Genomic DNA, 16,123 nt, shown 5'->3' with positions numbered 1-16,123 from the left:
TGATAATGTGTAGCTTGCTCATCAGCTCAGAAGAGACAGCAACGCAACCTCACACAGTGGTTGTGTGCTTCGCCCACTGTGGCAAAGACTTGCACCTTCATATTCACTCAGCTTCTCCGTCATGTAGTTTTCAACTGCTTCATATAGGGTGCAGCATATTAGTTGTTTTCATATCTGTGCTCTATATCTCAACAATGGCTCATAATAAGACGATAGTCTTTCAAACAGGTCAAGTGCCCCTATGCACGTCATTAATTTAAATATTTACCTGTTTTACTTCATCTCATATGTCATTGTAGTGAATTTGAGCAACCTTAAGCTTAATGCAGATTACGTTTAACACTCATCCAACTCAATTAAATCTGTGGTCTGGAGCACGGCAGTTGTTGATCAGGGCCAGCTAAAGAATCATCTAAATATTTTGTGTCAGCAAGGGGTGGGGGAAGCCATTCACCAGAGCATAGCTTAAATGCTGCTGATGTGGGCTGGCCTTCTCCACACGCTCTTCAAGGCTGCTGTTTTCCTGAAACCGTCAAACATTTGAATCTCTTCTATTTATAAGCCTGCGATTAAACGCACGGCTAAGGTCCGCGTGAAACCCGCGCGACCGTGCTCGCGTGAACCCGCGCAGCTAAGGAGCCATCGCTCTCTTTTGTTTAAAAACTTTGCGCTGCCAGCAGCGAAGTCCAGTCTGTCAACCTCTGATGCACTCTTGGTTGCTTTGGAACCCATGATAACAACAACAACCGTGTAAAAGACCTCGCCTGCTCCGCAGTCATTCACACAACAACAACAACAACACAAAATAGGCCTATAATTTTCCCCAGCCTGCGCGACCCCGCACGGCTCAGGCCCGCGTGCAAGCCGCGCGACCGTGCTCGCGTTAACTCGCGCAGCTACACTTAATTAAGGAGCCGTCGCTCTCTTTTTTTTATAAGCCTGCGTCTAACCGCACGGCTAAGGTCCGCGTGCAAGCCGCGCGACCATGCTCGCGTGTACCCGCGCAGCTACAGCGCTCTCTTTGTACAGTATTTACTTGGTGTTGCTCTTGTGTGTAGTATAGCCTCGAATCCCGCCGATCGTCATTCATCGAGGAGAAAAGACAGACAGCTAAACCACAGGAACTTCCTGGCTGACGTCTTCCAGCGTGTCCCTTCTCCCCTCGGTGAATGTCGATCCAGAGATCCGGCTCGAAGGACCAATTAATGATAGGTTTGTAGCATAAACCTATTCGCTGGAACGTTCAGGACAATTTGCTACACAGCAAAGAACAAGACTCAAGTAGGCAACATCCTTGTGTTACTCATGCATGAGGAGGCCTGCCTGGAGCCAAGTGTCGTTCCACCCACTTGACCTCCGTCAGACTCTCAGCCAGGTTCCCCATAGCACTCCTTTTATTGTGGTTACATACATATGCATAAGGTCATTAACATATAACAGCTTACATAGGTATACATGTGAACAAAGAATACCCTGTGTGTGTGTGTGTGTGTGTGTGTGTGTGTCCATAAAGTGACTTCCTAACCCTGCTGGCCTGGAAGTCCAGCAGTTCATCTAAACAAAATGCACTTAGAGTAAAACAGACATAGATACGTTTATCCTACCATAAAACAATAAGACAAGGTACGACCTCTTCCCATGCTCCCAGGATGTGGGTGTGAAAACCAGAGTGCTCTGGAATGCACACAACGTGTGTCTGCAGACTACTAAGGATCAAACCTCTATTAATCTACAACTAATTATAAAACTCTAAGCATATATGAGTAGATATTTCTAAGCATAAATGACAATCAACAATACAAAACCTAACAGAGCTGCACTCTCTTAAGGTGGTGTCGGAGAGGCCAATGTTGTCCAAGATAAGGACAATGTTGGACAATACCTCCCACCCACTCCATGACATGCTAGCTAGCCACAGGAGCACATTCAGTGAGAGACTGAGATTACCAAAAAGTACCACCAAATGACAGGAAATCATTCCTGCCTGTGGCCATCTCCCTGTAAACTCCTCCATCTAACACACTATAAAAATGCAATAGTTACACCTTTTTGCACACGCTCCTTTCTACTTGGAAATGTTGCTGCTGTCTATTTTTTTTTTTATATTTATTCGTAATCACATCTGTCAAACCTGGATATTTATTGTTATTAATTGGTGATTTGTATATATTGTACTATTCCTTATATCTTGACATATTGCATTGCTAAAAGTCTAGTCTGTTTTTGTTTTCAAGATTCTTTATTTGTCACATGCATAGTTATACAAGTACAACACACAGTGAAATGTATCCTGAGACGCTCCTTGACTGTGCAAAAGGGGGAGAGGAACATTATATCCATTAAGTTAATATATACATGGGGGAGATTATAGTGCAGTAAGTGGCATTGTGTGCAGCAAGTGGGTAATTTATGTACAGTAAGTAAGTAGCATTGTATGCAGCAAGTAGGTGAATTTTGTACATTACATGAATTAAATAAAATAGACAATCTGAAAATTTTAAATGAAAAATCTGAATTGTACATTGTCCCGGTGGGTGTTAGTGTCTAGAAGAGAGTCTGGTCTCAGTCAGTTTTGTTTTCTGTTTCTGTTTTTCTTAATGTTACTGTACTGGAGCAACTGTAACTCGCATAATTTCCCTAAGGATTAATAAAGTATTCTGATTGTGATTCTGATAAAGCTTGAAGCAGCTCTGGCTGTTAGAACCAGCACTGTTACATTTATACAGTGTTTATACAGCATATCCTTGCCTGTGATTCATTCATCAAGAGATTTTTTATGTGCACATTTTTTTCAGTTATTGTATCTCTTGGCTTAATTACAGCCTTAGCAGCATCTCTAAGAAGAAGACCGCTGTAAACCTTTTGCCAATAATCAGACAAAAAGACTATTGATCCAGGTGTTATTCTTGGGAGTTTAACACCAAAACCGAACTCAAGCAGTGAATTCTCATCAGACTGGATTTAATAATTAATAATGCATCTTCTCTCTTTCTCTCTCTCTTTATCTATCTAGCTACCTATCTATTCACCTCGTCTGTAAAGATAAGTATGACTGCAGTGATCTGCACAACATAATACAAAAGAATAAAACCTTTATATGAATAACTTTACTCCTCTTAAATATAAAACATAAAGCAAGTACAAGTGTGTACAAGTTACAGACATATTAAAATAAATGAACTCAAATCAGTAGTGTCATCTTCAGTCTTCACAACGGGGAATGATTAATCCATTAAGAAAAGAAGAAAAACATGAAGCAAAATAAAAAAGTGAATAAATAAGTAAAAATGCAAGTGAAACTAATCCTAAACTGAGCATATTGAAATTATGGATAGTTTTGGTACAACTACAATTTTTACTCTATTCTTACTAAAATTTACTGGAACACCCACATGTCTTGGCTAATGCTTGTGAAAAATAACAAATCTGTTGAAGGAAGCATGTAGACTAAAAATGTATAAACCATAATGGTCAGTTCACCGAATTCTCAGTTAAACTGAAGCATGTGAAAGAACAGTACACTGGCATGTGTGCTAAGACAAGGCAGGTATTATTGTTCTGCACCAATAATACCTGCAGTGTTTTCAGTAATTCAGGAAGGTCAACAAAGGACTTCTGTGTATGCTTTCATTTTCCATTGTATTTCCAAGTCACTCACTAATTCCAGTTCTTCCTGTGGGACACAAAGGACAAAGGAAGGAGGGACCTCCTCTGACCCTCCTTACTTTGTCCTTTGTCTGTCTCCTCTAAGTTTTTACTCTTGTGATCCATTACCAGAGCTGGGAATTTTAAAGTCAATCATCAGTTATGTTTGAATATTAAAAACACATACCGCTACATACTTTTCCTAATAGTTTTTCCTTGTCCAGAAGATGGACTACAACATGTGTATCTTACTTACAGTTCTGTATCACCCAGACCATATAAAAGAGAACCATGTTATGACAAAAACTGAAAGAGAAAATAACATATAAATAAATCTAATGAAGCTTAAAGTAACTTTAGTATCTTTAATGTAACTTATAATCTTGATTTAAAGAAGCAACACTTGGGAAAAAGAGAATTTTATTAAAACAGTGTGATGTTGAAATTTATATCAGCAAGTTATGCAATGAAATGAAATGAAAAACATGATTTGCCACAGTTTCTAGTTAGCTCAGTGAAGCATTGAAGTTTCGAAGTTTTGGTGTTTAGAGATTTTAGATTTCAGAGATTTCTTTGTTGAATTGCTTTTTAGACAAAAGATAAGTTTTAAGTTAAGATAAGATTAAGTGACTTGTATGTGATGCTGGATAGCTAGGCAAAGAGATGGAGCTGAAATCAATGTGCAGCAAATTAGGGGGATTAAGGATAGGAATGGAAACATATGAGGCGAGTGCGTTGAGAAGATGGAAGCATACTTCCAGCTGATGTATGTAGAAAACAAGAGAGTGGAGGACATGGAGGACAGTTGATGAACCAGGAAGTTCAGAGATTTAGTAAAGAAGTGAGGGCAGCTATTAAGAAGATGAAGAATGAAATGGTCGATAGTCTGGATGACATATCTCTGGAGCTAAGCAGAGCTGTGGGCTTTTGACCAGATTCTTTAGCACAGTTCTGGAGATAAAGAGGATGTCTGAGGAGAGAAGAAGTAGTATTCTGGTGCCAATTTTCAGGAACAAGGGTGATATGCAGAGCTGTAGTAACTAAAGCTGATGAGCTATAACATGAATATTTGGAAAAAAGTGGTTGAAGCTAGGTTAAGAGGAGAAGTGATGATCAGTGATCAGCAGTATGGCTTCATGCAACATGAGCACAGCAAGTATGGAGAAGGGTTTTATAGATCTAAAGAAAGCATATAATAGGGTGCCGAGAGAGGAACGTTCGTAGTGCACGAAGACAGTAAGAATTTAATGGGAAGGATGTGTATACTTCCTTTGTGCTGTTTGAGCGACAGCTCTCACCAATCTCACCGGCATGTCCTGGGTCCTGGGTTACATATGCCCTCAGGCATCCTAGTCAGATCACTCATCTCAATTAGCGCCTTTAAATGAGGACGAGCAAAAACTCTGTGATGAGCCAAACTCCAACGAAGGAGCTTCTCAATCCATCTTTTTTCTTTTCTTTTTTTAATAGCATGGTTAGAATAAGAAATAAAAGTTTTACATTTCAGAGTATGATCTTATTTGTGTAGTCTGAATTTGGGGTGGAGCGGGCAACACATTTGCAATCCAAATAATTTTACTCCTAAAAACAACTTTTTTTTTAATGATTGCTATAACTCCTCCCCTCATTCTTCAGACCTGCAGCCTTTTTTTATTCCAGACTGTGATCCTGTTTCTACCTAACGGGACAGTTTTTCACTTTTCAAAGGATTCAAAACATTATCTCCTCGTAAAATTATTCCTATAATATATATATTATATTTTTCTTCCTTTTTTTTAACCCTTTCCCCTGTACTTAAATAAAAGTAACCTACCGCCCTGGGTCGCGATGGCTGTTTCTCTCCCGAGAACATCCATGCTCTAATGGCGAGAGAGGAAAGCGAATAAAAGGAGCTGCATGTTGTTTTCTTTATGTTACTGCGAGAAGTCATGTCACGCTATTTTCCCGTGATCATCGGTCGTTTGGCGATAATATCTGCGCTGCTGCTTACCAGAGAAACGAACAGTGTGTATAAAGTTTTCGTTTGTTTGTTTGGTTATTCATGGATAAACTTCGGCTGAAATGAAATAAACTGACAGGTGTTAAAACTGATGGCTGTTCAAATCTGACAGGCAAAAAATGTGGGACCTTTGAAGCGAATGCTAAATAAAGTGAGTGGAATAACCCCAGAAGTGATATTGGTAAGTCAGTGCCAAAGTTGAACCATACTGTTGATGTTGTAGAACTGTGATCTTAAACACTGAACACGAAGTAAGTGAAGTACAACCGAAACAGCAATAAAACTTTTTTAATAAAAGTGAAATGTTGCAAAAATCTGCACATTTTGCATCACAATTATTTCTTGGAATGTTGATTAAATAGTGATTACAATGCTATTGCTTTTGCCATGCCTATTTCACGTTTTCATTGCCTGATTGAAACAACTACTTGTACCAGTTTGTAAAGAGAGAGCCAGTTTTATATTGAGAAGACTCGAGTTCGGCTCAGGTACAGACTTCCACAGCAGTTCCAGTTTCTCATGTGGCCCTTTGGGAAAATTAATTACCCACCATTGCTGTAATACACATTGTTACTTTGTAACCTGCAGAGACATCAATTCCCTCCTCCAAGTTTCACAGATAAGAAATAAACCCTGAATCTTCACTTAGTTATGCTGCAACAGGTGGAGGCCGCAGGTGGATTTCTATGATGCACTGATTACTGCTTCTTCACTCACCTTTCTCACTCACTATGTGTTGTCCTTGGGTCATTTCTGTCCCCAAAAGAAATCTTTTGCCATCAAAAATGTGTTTTTTATTCATCAAATGGTCTGAAAAGAACGGGGGTTATTCAGTACTATGCTGTGCATGACTGGAATAAGATTTAAGTAATTTGATTTATTTAGGGGTTTTTAATTGGATTTTTTAACACCTGTTGTCCCCCAAGTACAGCTTTATATTGTAAGGTAGACCCTACAATAATACATACACAGAAAGTATGCTCACGAGCCTCCATTGCAGGCTTGTGAGCTATTTTTTTTTTTACCATGTTGTGGAAAGGAATGGCCAGTGGAACAATGCATATCTTGTCCTCTAATATAATGAGGAGGAAGAATCAACGCTCAGGAGGCTCCAGGGTTAGAAGATAAAGAAAATATTGCCAATATTTAGATCACATGCTACCCTTTCTCTGAAGAAGCCCCCACATCACCTACTTGCAGAAGTGGAAGAATTGTATGAAGTGAAGGAAAGTGATGAAGAATCTGAAATATGTTCAAGTAGGTTCTTCTTGAAGTTTCTAGAATTTTCAGAATGTGAAACTGAAATAGAAGATGTGTCAGTTGCCTACACATCTTCTATTTCAATTATGATGAAGACAAAGAATCAAGTAAGAAAGAGAAGTCAGCTGAGACAGAGCAATGTTTGCAGTAATGTGAGGAAACATTGATCTGGTCTTCTATCCTTCCCAGTGACAGACAATGCATGTCTCTCTCATGTCTCTCTCATGTGTCACAGAGAAAGACAATCTACCACGGTCCAAGCACATATGCCAGGTCCCACACTGATTACATAAAATCCTTAGATTGCTTTTCTACTTGAGCACTGAAAGCATTATACACCATGCATTATGCTTGTATTCTGCTTTTTAACTTTCACATTCCAATGGATGCATCAGAGACCAAGTTGGGGTTCAGTAACTTGCCCAAGAACACCTTGGTAAGAACTCCAGACTAGAGCACCCAGAGACTGAACCAACAACCATCCAATTAGTAGATGACCTGCTCTACAGCCAATTCAATGACAAACAAGGGAGGTCAACAAGAGATGAAGAAAAATGGATCGAATGCAGCTGTAGGCATATGTGGGTATGTTGATTCTTACAGCCTTGCATCTATCCAGTAAGGTCACTTCGGCCAGTTTATGACATCCTGAGTCTTTTAGGGCAGTTTTCATGCTACCGTGACTGACACAAGATTAATCACAGAATCTCAAAAGTGATATAATTTCATGATAAAGACACAATAGAAGATCGTCGTTGATGACACAAACGTGCTCCTGTGAGGTGTATGGAACAAGTGAGTGTTTCTCCTGCTGTTAATGTAAGATACAGGTACTGAAATGACTGTGTATGAGCAGCAAGTCCCCTTCAGAGGACTCTGTCCATTCCAACAGAACATCCCAAGTAATCTGGGGAACTATGAGATAAAAACATGGGCAGTATGTGATGCCAGGTCCAGCTGTACATGGAACATGCTAGTGTACAATGGCAAACCGTATGCAGTCAGGGCATGCGAGTTGTCCCTAACATTACAGAAGGTTTTAAAAAAAGAAAATGATCACCTGTAAGAACTTGTTTACTTTGTATGCCCTTGGCCTGCAACTGCAGAAAAGAAAGCTGTCCATGGTGGGACCAGTGCAAAGGAATAAACATGAGCTTCCTCCTGCACTTGTAACAAATATGTAAACACCTTTGTTCTCATGAAAGTTTGCCTTCACTAAGACCCATGCCCTGGTGTTCCTACCATGCAAAAATATAGAAAAATGTAATGTAATGAGTTGGAATAAAGATGAATAAAACCTTGAAACACAGAGATGGATGATATTTTATCCTTATTGCTTTATAAATAGTCAGACACGATGGGGTCATTTTTGAGCCCAGAGAACAACAGATGTGATTATTTGCCGCCAGTAAAAAACTTGAAGTAGTTTAAAAACAGCTTCCTAAATAAACTTTGACATATACCCGTCTGTGATAATCTGTCAAAGCAACCAACTCTGGTTGTGAAACGATAATCACAATAACTGATGATTTAATTTATTTATTTTTCCCCAAAACAAAGAAAAAGTTAATCTAAATGAGGTTTTAGCAGACATAAATTTGAAATGGAATAAAGAAATAGTGTCAAAATGTTTAAATTACGTTTTAATGAAAAGTGGGTGAAAAATCCACTTCATATTAACTAAGTATCAATCAAACCAGATGGGGTCATTTTTGAACCCTGAGGACAACAGGTGTTATTATGTGCTGCCATTTAAAAATTTTAAATGATTCAAAAAAACATTCTTACTAAAGTTCAACATACAGCACTCTGTGGTTAGTCAAATAGTCAAAATAATCTAAACATTTAAATATTTTATTGTCTCATTTTATTACATAATTTATGTAAACAAGGTCTGGTGGCCCTAAATTGTAAAATGAAGGGTACATTTTGTGGTAATGTGTTGGTCTTAAGTAAAACTAAGGTGTAACACTGAATTGACAATTTATATTTTGTACTTTAAAAAACACTCAAATGAAGTAGGGTCATTTTTGACTCCTGAGGACAACAGGTGTATGGAAATCGGGAGGACATTATGAGGGTTAATAGACCTCTCTGCACTGAATCATACATGTTATTAATCTCTGGCTCTCTTCCACAGCATGTCTTCTGTCCTGTCTCCTCCCCTCACTCAACCGGTCGCAGTAGATGGCCGCCCCTTCCTGAGCCTGGTTCTGCTAGAGGCTTCTTCTTGTTAAAAGGGAGTTTTTCCTTCCCACTGTTGCCAAATTGCTTTCTCATAGGACAATCATATGATTGTTGGGTTTTTCTCTGTATTTATTATTGTAGGGTCTACATTACATAATAAAGCACCTTGAGGTCACTGTTGTTGTGATTTCTAAATAAAATTGAGTTGAATTGAAAGAAAACAGAAAAAAATATGACTATTCAGTTCTGTTCAATCAATCAATCAATCAATCAATCAAAGCTTTATTCGCCACATGCAGGTTGCCCTGCAGTGAAATGGGACCCCCCCCCCCCCCCCCCCCCCCCCGACCTTACACACACAACACAGACATTACATGGGGATACAAGTTGGAGATCGGTAGCGTTACAGAAAAACACTGAAATGTACATTACAATGGGAAAGTACAAGAGGAAAAAAAGAGACCTCTACACATGCTGTGCTTCCATGGTAGGACAGCATGAGAACAGGAAACAAAAAAACTCCTCTGCACAAAAAGCACATAAATGTCCACAGCACAACATTATGAAAGACATGACAAGCCACAGGGTTGGGTGGGGGGTGAGGAGTAATCCGAAGCGAACACAGCAGCCGCCCTGCCCAGCGCTACCATTCCAGCACGGGCTCAGACCCGCCGTGTTCCCCGGCAGGAAACAAGCATCGAAGGCGTTTGGAAAGGGAGGGGGGATGAGTGTGTGCATATCAGTATGTGCGTATGTGTATGCATGTCCAGAGTTTAGCTGAGACAGTGTCCTTCGCCCTGCCAGGCTACGTAAACAGTCTTCCAGCCAACCCAGGTGGCCTTGCATAGAATGGAAGGAACAGTCTAAACACAGTCGTTATCAGGGAGTTTTTGTTCGGCTCCAGCCTTGAGCCCACAGCTGGCGCCGAAGGGATAGCCGAGTTATGATGGTGGTTTTCTTTTTTGCGAACAACTCATGAGAATTTCAAAGTTGTTCTTTAACACTTCGACACTGATCTCTCCATTTCCCGTTGGAGAGCCGCAAGCTTTTCCATGATGTTATCAAGCTTGCGCTCCGTGGTGTTGTCATTCTTGTGCCCAAAGAGCCGATTCTGAGAACTCACGACCGTAGTGAGCTGTTCCAAGATGTTATCCAACTTTCGCTCAGAGGTGTTATCCTGAGTGAACTTTTCCTTGATGTAATCCAATGTACGTTCCCTGATAAGATCTGTACAGTACCAATTCCTTATTCCTCACCCAGACCAGACGCCAAGCTGCTCTGATGGTCCTGGTTCAGGTTTTGAACTAGGACCATTAATCCTTTTGGGATTAATCCTTTTGGGATTTGTAGCTGTAATTGCGAAACTAGTGTTTTACTTTACACAAATCTGGTTCTTTCTTGTTTCTATTTTTCAGCTGAGGTCTGAGCTTTAATAGTGTTTCATGCTCTTTACAGGTCTCCATGTGATTGGTGGAAGTGTGACAGCCGTTCATGGAGGTACCGCTATCTTACCCTGCCATGTCACTGATATCAGTGATGAATTGACACAGATTACCTGGCAGAGGACAACCAGAGAAAAACCTCGTAATGACAATTTTATCACTGTTCAACCAAGGGAAGGACCACGGTTTGTCAATGGACATGATGATTGATTTAAATATATCGGGAATTTTAACAACAAAAATGGAACACTCCAATTATCCAATGTTGCATTGAAGGATGAAGGCAGCTACACGTGCATCTTCACGTTATTTCCCAGGGGAAATCAGAAGACTGAGATACCTCTAATAGTGATTGGTATAGAAAAAACAAAGCAAAAAATGTATTTAAGAGATGTGTTTGTTTATGAGATGTAGACAGAGTTACTTTTACTGTCATCCTTATATGTTAACTTACTTGTCTTCTGTAACTCTCCTAGTGCCTCCTTTCACACACATCCTTCCAACTTTGGGCACAGAAGAGGTTTTATTTGCTACCTGCACGGCTGCTGGACCGAAGCCTCCTGCAGAGGTGAGGTGGCTCACTGGTGCTTTGGGAGACAAATTGAGGACGACAACAAACTCCATCCAGTATACCAACAACACAGCTACCACAGTCAGTTCTCTGCTTGGCATTCCTACGAGAGAGATTGACGGTCACCAGGTCCAGTGTGTCATCAGCAGTGACTCCCTGACTAAAGAAGAAACCCTGTCCTTCACCATACAGATCTACTGTGAGTATCAGCTGCTCATGTAGTTTATTATTATTTAATGAATCACACAGTTTAGTCTGAATGCAGCAAATTAAAGCAGTCAATGAGGTTTTTTGATAGGGGAAGAAATCTGGATGAAACAATTGCTGTTGAGTCCAGACACGAGTGTTTCTTCACTGGCTGGCAGTAGTCTAATACACTATCTACAATCTTTGTGTGCAGTGTAGGTTTATATATGTATTCTAGATAGATACATTATTTAATAATAAGTTATGTCACTTTTTGTCATTTTAGTTGCTCTCTCTGCAGACATTCCCCCCTCAGTACCAAGCATTTACAATTTGAGTGGGACAGCTTGTCCCGCAGAGTAATATTGCTGACCCAACACATCTGATTATTCATTTCCTATTCATGTCCTTGTCCTTCAAGTAAAAGCTGTCTCAGGCTGGTTTCCCAAGCTGGATAAGGAGTTCATTGTGCTTTATTCACCTCCCTCAGTAGACAATCTGCACAGTTACCATGGGAATTATCAAAGGAGGCAGTTTATGTGTCAATCTATAAGCAAAAGTAACTGAGATGTTTTGAAAAAGAAGTATTGTGGGGTTTTTTAGTGACATTGTATAACTGTGGTGTTCTGTTTCTGGTGGAATTCCCCAAAAGACCAAGAAACCGAATATGTTGTTTTTAGTCCAAGCTTACTGTAAACGAGTCAATGACACCTTTGAAACTCTATAAAAGGATTACTACTTGAAACTAAATGAAAAGCAACCAAGATTTATAGTTTTGCCTGACGTGGCAGGATTCAAACATGTATGAAACATTATTTTGACATCATTAGTATTTCATCAGTTCATGTTTCGTTTTCAGCAGGTGTTGAAGAAGATCTTCAATGTTCTCTCTCTCTCTCTCTCTCTCTCTATCTATCTATCTATCTATCTATCTATCTAGCTTATCTATATTATCTATCCTATCTATCTTTTCTCTATTTTTCTTTCCCACTCCTTCTGTACACTTTCTTCGCAACTCGTCTTTTTTTCTTCTTTTTCTTTCCCATGTCCTGAGAATTGTGCAGAGAATTGTATGAAAGCAACTGATACATGTCCAAGAACATTTGCAATTTGTTCAGAGGAAGGAGAAATTGCTACTGTGATGTGCACAAATGACTAAATGTTGTGGAGGTTGCACTAATGGTTTGGAGAATTTCCATTTTGATCTGAGAAAAGCACCAAAGCGACTGAGAAAAACTGTAATATTTGGGTATAAACACAACACCGACAACATAAGGAAAAGCAGTCACCATAGGAATTTTACTGTAGAAGCATGAACAGGTAGAAACAGAGGCTGCAGCCTGATTGCTCATCAGTTTGTTATCTGTTGAAGTTCTGGCTCTGGCTGCTGGCCATTTTATTTATTAACTTACATTATGTGTTTCATTGCACAATCATCTGGTATTTCTATTTCTTATTTGTGTATAATACATATTGAATGTTGTTGATAATGTAATTTTTGGATGTAACAGACATTTGACTCCTAGCACAGATATGCACATTAGTCAAGTAAATCTCACTAGTCCTCTGATTGGGTGTTGGAATGTTTGAGGTATTTTCTTTGTGTATGTAATGGAATGCAGAGATGCTGTCCATATATGTGTTGAAGGTTGGATGGATTTGAATATTCTCATTTAATAGATTCAGTAGTCCCTCTCTATAACGCGGTTCACCTTTTGCAGCCTCGCTGTTTCACTGATTTTTTTTTTTTGTGCGATTTGTCCTGATTAGCTGTAGACCATTATTAATAAATCTTGTGCCGTGTCTCCTGTACAGTACAGAATGCATTCAGCTTGTTAAATTTACATAAATCTTCAATCGCTAGCAGTGTGACTCTGAAATGTTGTACTGTATGTTTGTAAGTTTTCTCCCCAACAAACACAATAATATCGACGAAACGTTTTGCACCATCAAAGGCAGAGGAAGATGCTAACCATCGCATAAAAACTCGGACATGCTAAAGAAAGGTAGACGTTACCGTATTATTTAAGTGAAACAAAACAGTCAGATAAGTCAAATGTTACTCAACTCATTTTTCTTGCTTCCTCTACTCCGTACCATTGATTCTTTAATGTTGGATTCTCTCGCAGCAGCTCTATTCCCATGTTCTGGACCTGAAAACAGGGTTTGATTTTTGGTTTCATTCTATAATACTGGACTTATTTTTCTACCAAGATGTGAACTTTGAGAGTGTCTAAGGCTACGTCCACACTAATGCGTTTTCGTTTGAAAATGCATTGTTTTCTCTCCGTTTTTGCCTCCCGCCCACACTGAGACGGCGTTTCCCCCAAGGAAAAACGAAGTGTTTTGAAAACGCTCTTGAAAACGCATACATTTCAAAATGGAGCTGTCCCGTCGCAGTGAGGACATGCGAAAACGCAGACTTACGAAAATCATGACACATGTTAGTCATATGATGCAGTCATGTGACCAATTAAACAAAGATAGCGGAGGACATTATACAGCAGTTGTTTTGTTTGCTCTCAATTTTGACAGCCCTATTAAAGATTAATATCAGTTTCTACATGCTCCAGATAGCTTTTCTTCAAATTATTTAATTCTCAATCGCTTTGGCAACTTTGTACTTTTGTGTTACTCACAGCAACAACTCCACCTCATTGTTAGTCCATTTAAAAAACTCAGTGCTTTTCCTCGACATTTTGCTGCAACATTTCCAAGAGCCGGAAAGTAAATAAACGGCAGACAGAAATGAGGCAGGCCGAATCTTCTTGCGCTTCACGCAGGCGCAGTACTTGAACCTAAGTGCTTTTGGCCATTTCAATGTGGACGCACAACTCTGTGAAAACGACTGAAAATGCTAGTGTGGATGTGGAGTGTTTTCAGACGAAAATGTAGTTTTCAAATCTATCCGGGCTAGTGTACGTAGTCTAAACAAGAGAGAAAAGTGTGAAAATTTTCATGCCTGTCTGAGAAAAGTGTATAAAGTGTGTAGTAAGGGGTTTTACAGCTGGCTATTTCGCAGATTTCAACTATCGCGGGTTATTTTTTGACCGGAACTCCAGCGATAAACGAGTGAAGCAGTATGTAGGAGTTCCTATTGATTGTTTTTGCAATACTATTACAATGTCCAGAAATGTACATTTGCCTTTTGCTGTTTTTAATTATTATTTACAAATTGGTAAAAAGTTCTTACATTTAGGTAGATCATTATCAATCTGAGGTAAGTGACTTAACCAAATTTGAATCAACGTTAGCCAGCCACAGAATATGGGGCTAAAAGCTGAAGGCCATCAGCAGTGTGTTTTCCACTGGCATCCTGTTGGTCAATGAATCGATCCGGTACGGTCATGAATCATGCCTTCTTAAAAGCTTAAAAGCACAATAAAAATGATGAAAAATTACCTCCTTTCTGATTATTTCATTTTTACGTTTTCTCTAGAGAAAAAGTGTGAGGTTTTTTTTTATTTTGTTTTTTTATCATTAACCAACGCCAGGGGCGATTTTAGCCCATTTTGTGGGGTGCTTCAGCACCCCCCCAAAATGAATCAAAGGACCCCCAAAGATTTCTTACTTTTTTGACAATATTTGTTGTGTGTGTGACACACTACTAAAAATATAAAAAGCATACAGTACTTAATTGAGATGGAACATTTTAACAACAAAAGTATAGATAACCACCACCCCCCCCCCCTCCCAAAATGGTTTGTTCCAGCTCAGCTACTCTGGCTCTAGCGCTGTTGCTTCCAGAGCGATAGTGGCTGAGACGCAGCGGGGCGGAGGTCTAAGTGCCTGGCTTAAAACAGGACATATTAACTGCATTTAACCTTCAGTTACTCTTTATATGGTTAGGTAGGAGTCATGTTTCTTTTTAGCTGAAAAACATAACACCCAGGTAACCTGCAGTGTTGAAAACATGTTTCCCGACGATGTTTGCTACCCTACAATCCGTCCTGCTCTGTAGTAAAATCAGCGATATTTGACCGTCCTGTTGCTCCCATTGAAATGTATACACCCTATTTAAAATTTAAAATTGTCCGTAGCCTACTGTTGTTACCACTGTCCTGTTTGAAATGTAATGAGAGAAACTGGTTATTTTGTCATATGTGCATGTGCCGATATTGAACCCAAGGTACTAACTAGCTAACTGACTGGATGCCCATTAACCTTATAGCTCCTGTTGTGTGTGTGTGTGTGTGTTTGTGTACAGAGAGACAGCCAGGTTCATAATGGATATGAGGAAGTTTTTTCAAAAACAGAAGCCACATTCAGGTAAAAGTGTAAGATTAAATGATCCCTCAATAAAGGATAATGTTGGATCAGTGTTTCAATATTTATATCCTTTATTAGATGTACATGTGGTTTGCTTATTTGCCTTTTGGTTGAAAGTACACTGAGAGAGGACTTTTATTAGTGCTCTTAATAGTATTTTTTTTTTTAAATCTAATTGAATACAATCTATTTGTGTATGATTGTCAGTCCAAAGAGGGAGAGAGGAAAGAAGGGAACATGAGGAGAAAGTACAAGGTCGGGAAGAACCAGGTAAGAAAACAGACAGGGAATACTAACAGGCAAAACAGAAACTGTTAAACTGGCAAAGAAAAAAAACAACTAATTTTACTCACAATCTGGAAGTTGTGTTCTCCCTATATTAAAGCTGCTATACAGAATCTGCAAAACAAACTGGGTTGTCAGCCCTGGCACTGCATTACCATATTGAGCTTCAGTCAGAGGAAGTCACAGTTGCCAAACCTTTTTGAAGCTGAAGAGTGAGGCTGGTGCTATTCCAGATATGTTAACATTGTACAATCTTCTGGATAATCAGATCTTCCCCAC

At 39.4% G+C, this 16,123-nt stretch overlaps 1 protein-coding gene and 1 pseudogene across 1 annotated transcript in view; both read left to right on the top strand.

The window, feature by feature from the left end:
• Window positions 1-9,223, top strand: part of LOC134646257 (nectin-4-like) — a 47,123-nt gene extending 37,900 nt beyond the window's left edge. Inside the window, exon 6 of the mRNA XM_063500092.1 lies at window positions 9,045-9,223. Within this exon, the coding sequence (XP_063356162.1) occupies window positions 9,045-9,091 (47 nt within the window). The 3' untranslated portion in view covers window positions 9,092-9,223. The remainder of the gene's footprint in view (window positions 1-9,044) is intronic.
• A 626-nt stretch (window positions 9,224-9,849) lies between these two features.
• On the top strand, window positions 9,850-15,792 carry LOC134644152 (nectin-1-like; annotated as a pseudogene).
• Window positions 15,793-16,123: the final 331 nt, after the last annotated feature.

This window comes from Pelmatolapia mariae, linkage group LG16_19 (assembly GCF_036321145.2).
Source record: "Pelmatolapia mariae isolate MD_Pm_ZW linkage group LG16_19, Pm_UMD_F_2, whole genome shotgun sequence".
Taxonomy (NCBI): domain Eukaryota; kingdom Metazoa; phylum Chordata; class Actinopteri; order Cichliformes; family Cichlidae; genus Pelmatolapia; species Pelmatolapia mariae.
The sequence above is the reverse complement of the archived record's forward strand: the minus strand, read 5'-3'. Positions and strand labels throughout refer to the sequence as shown.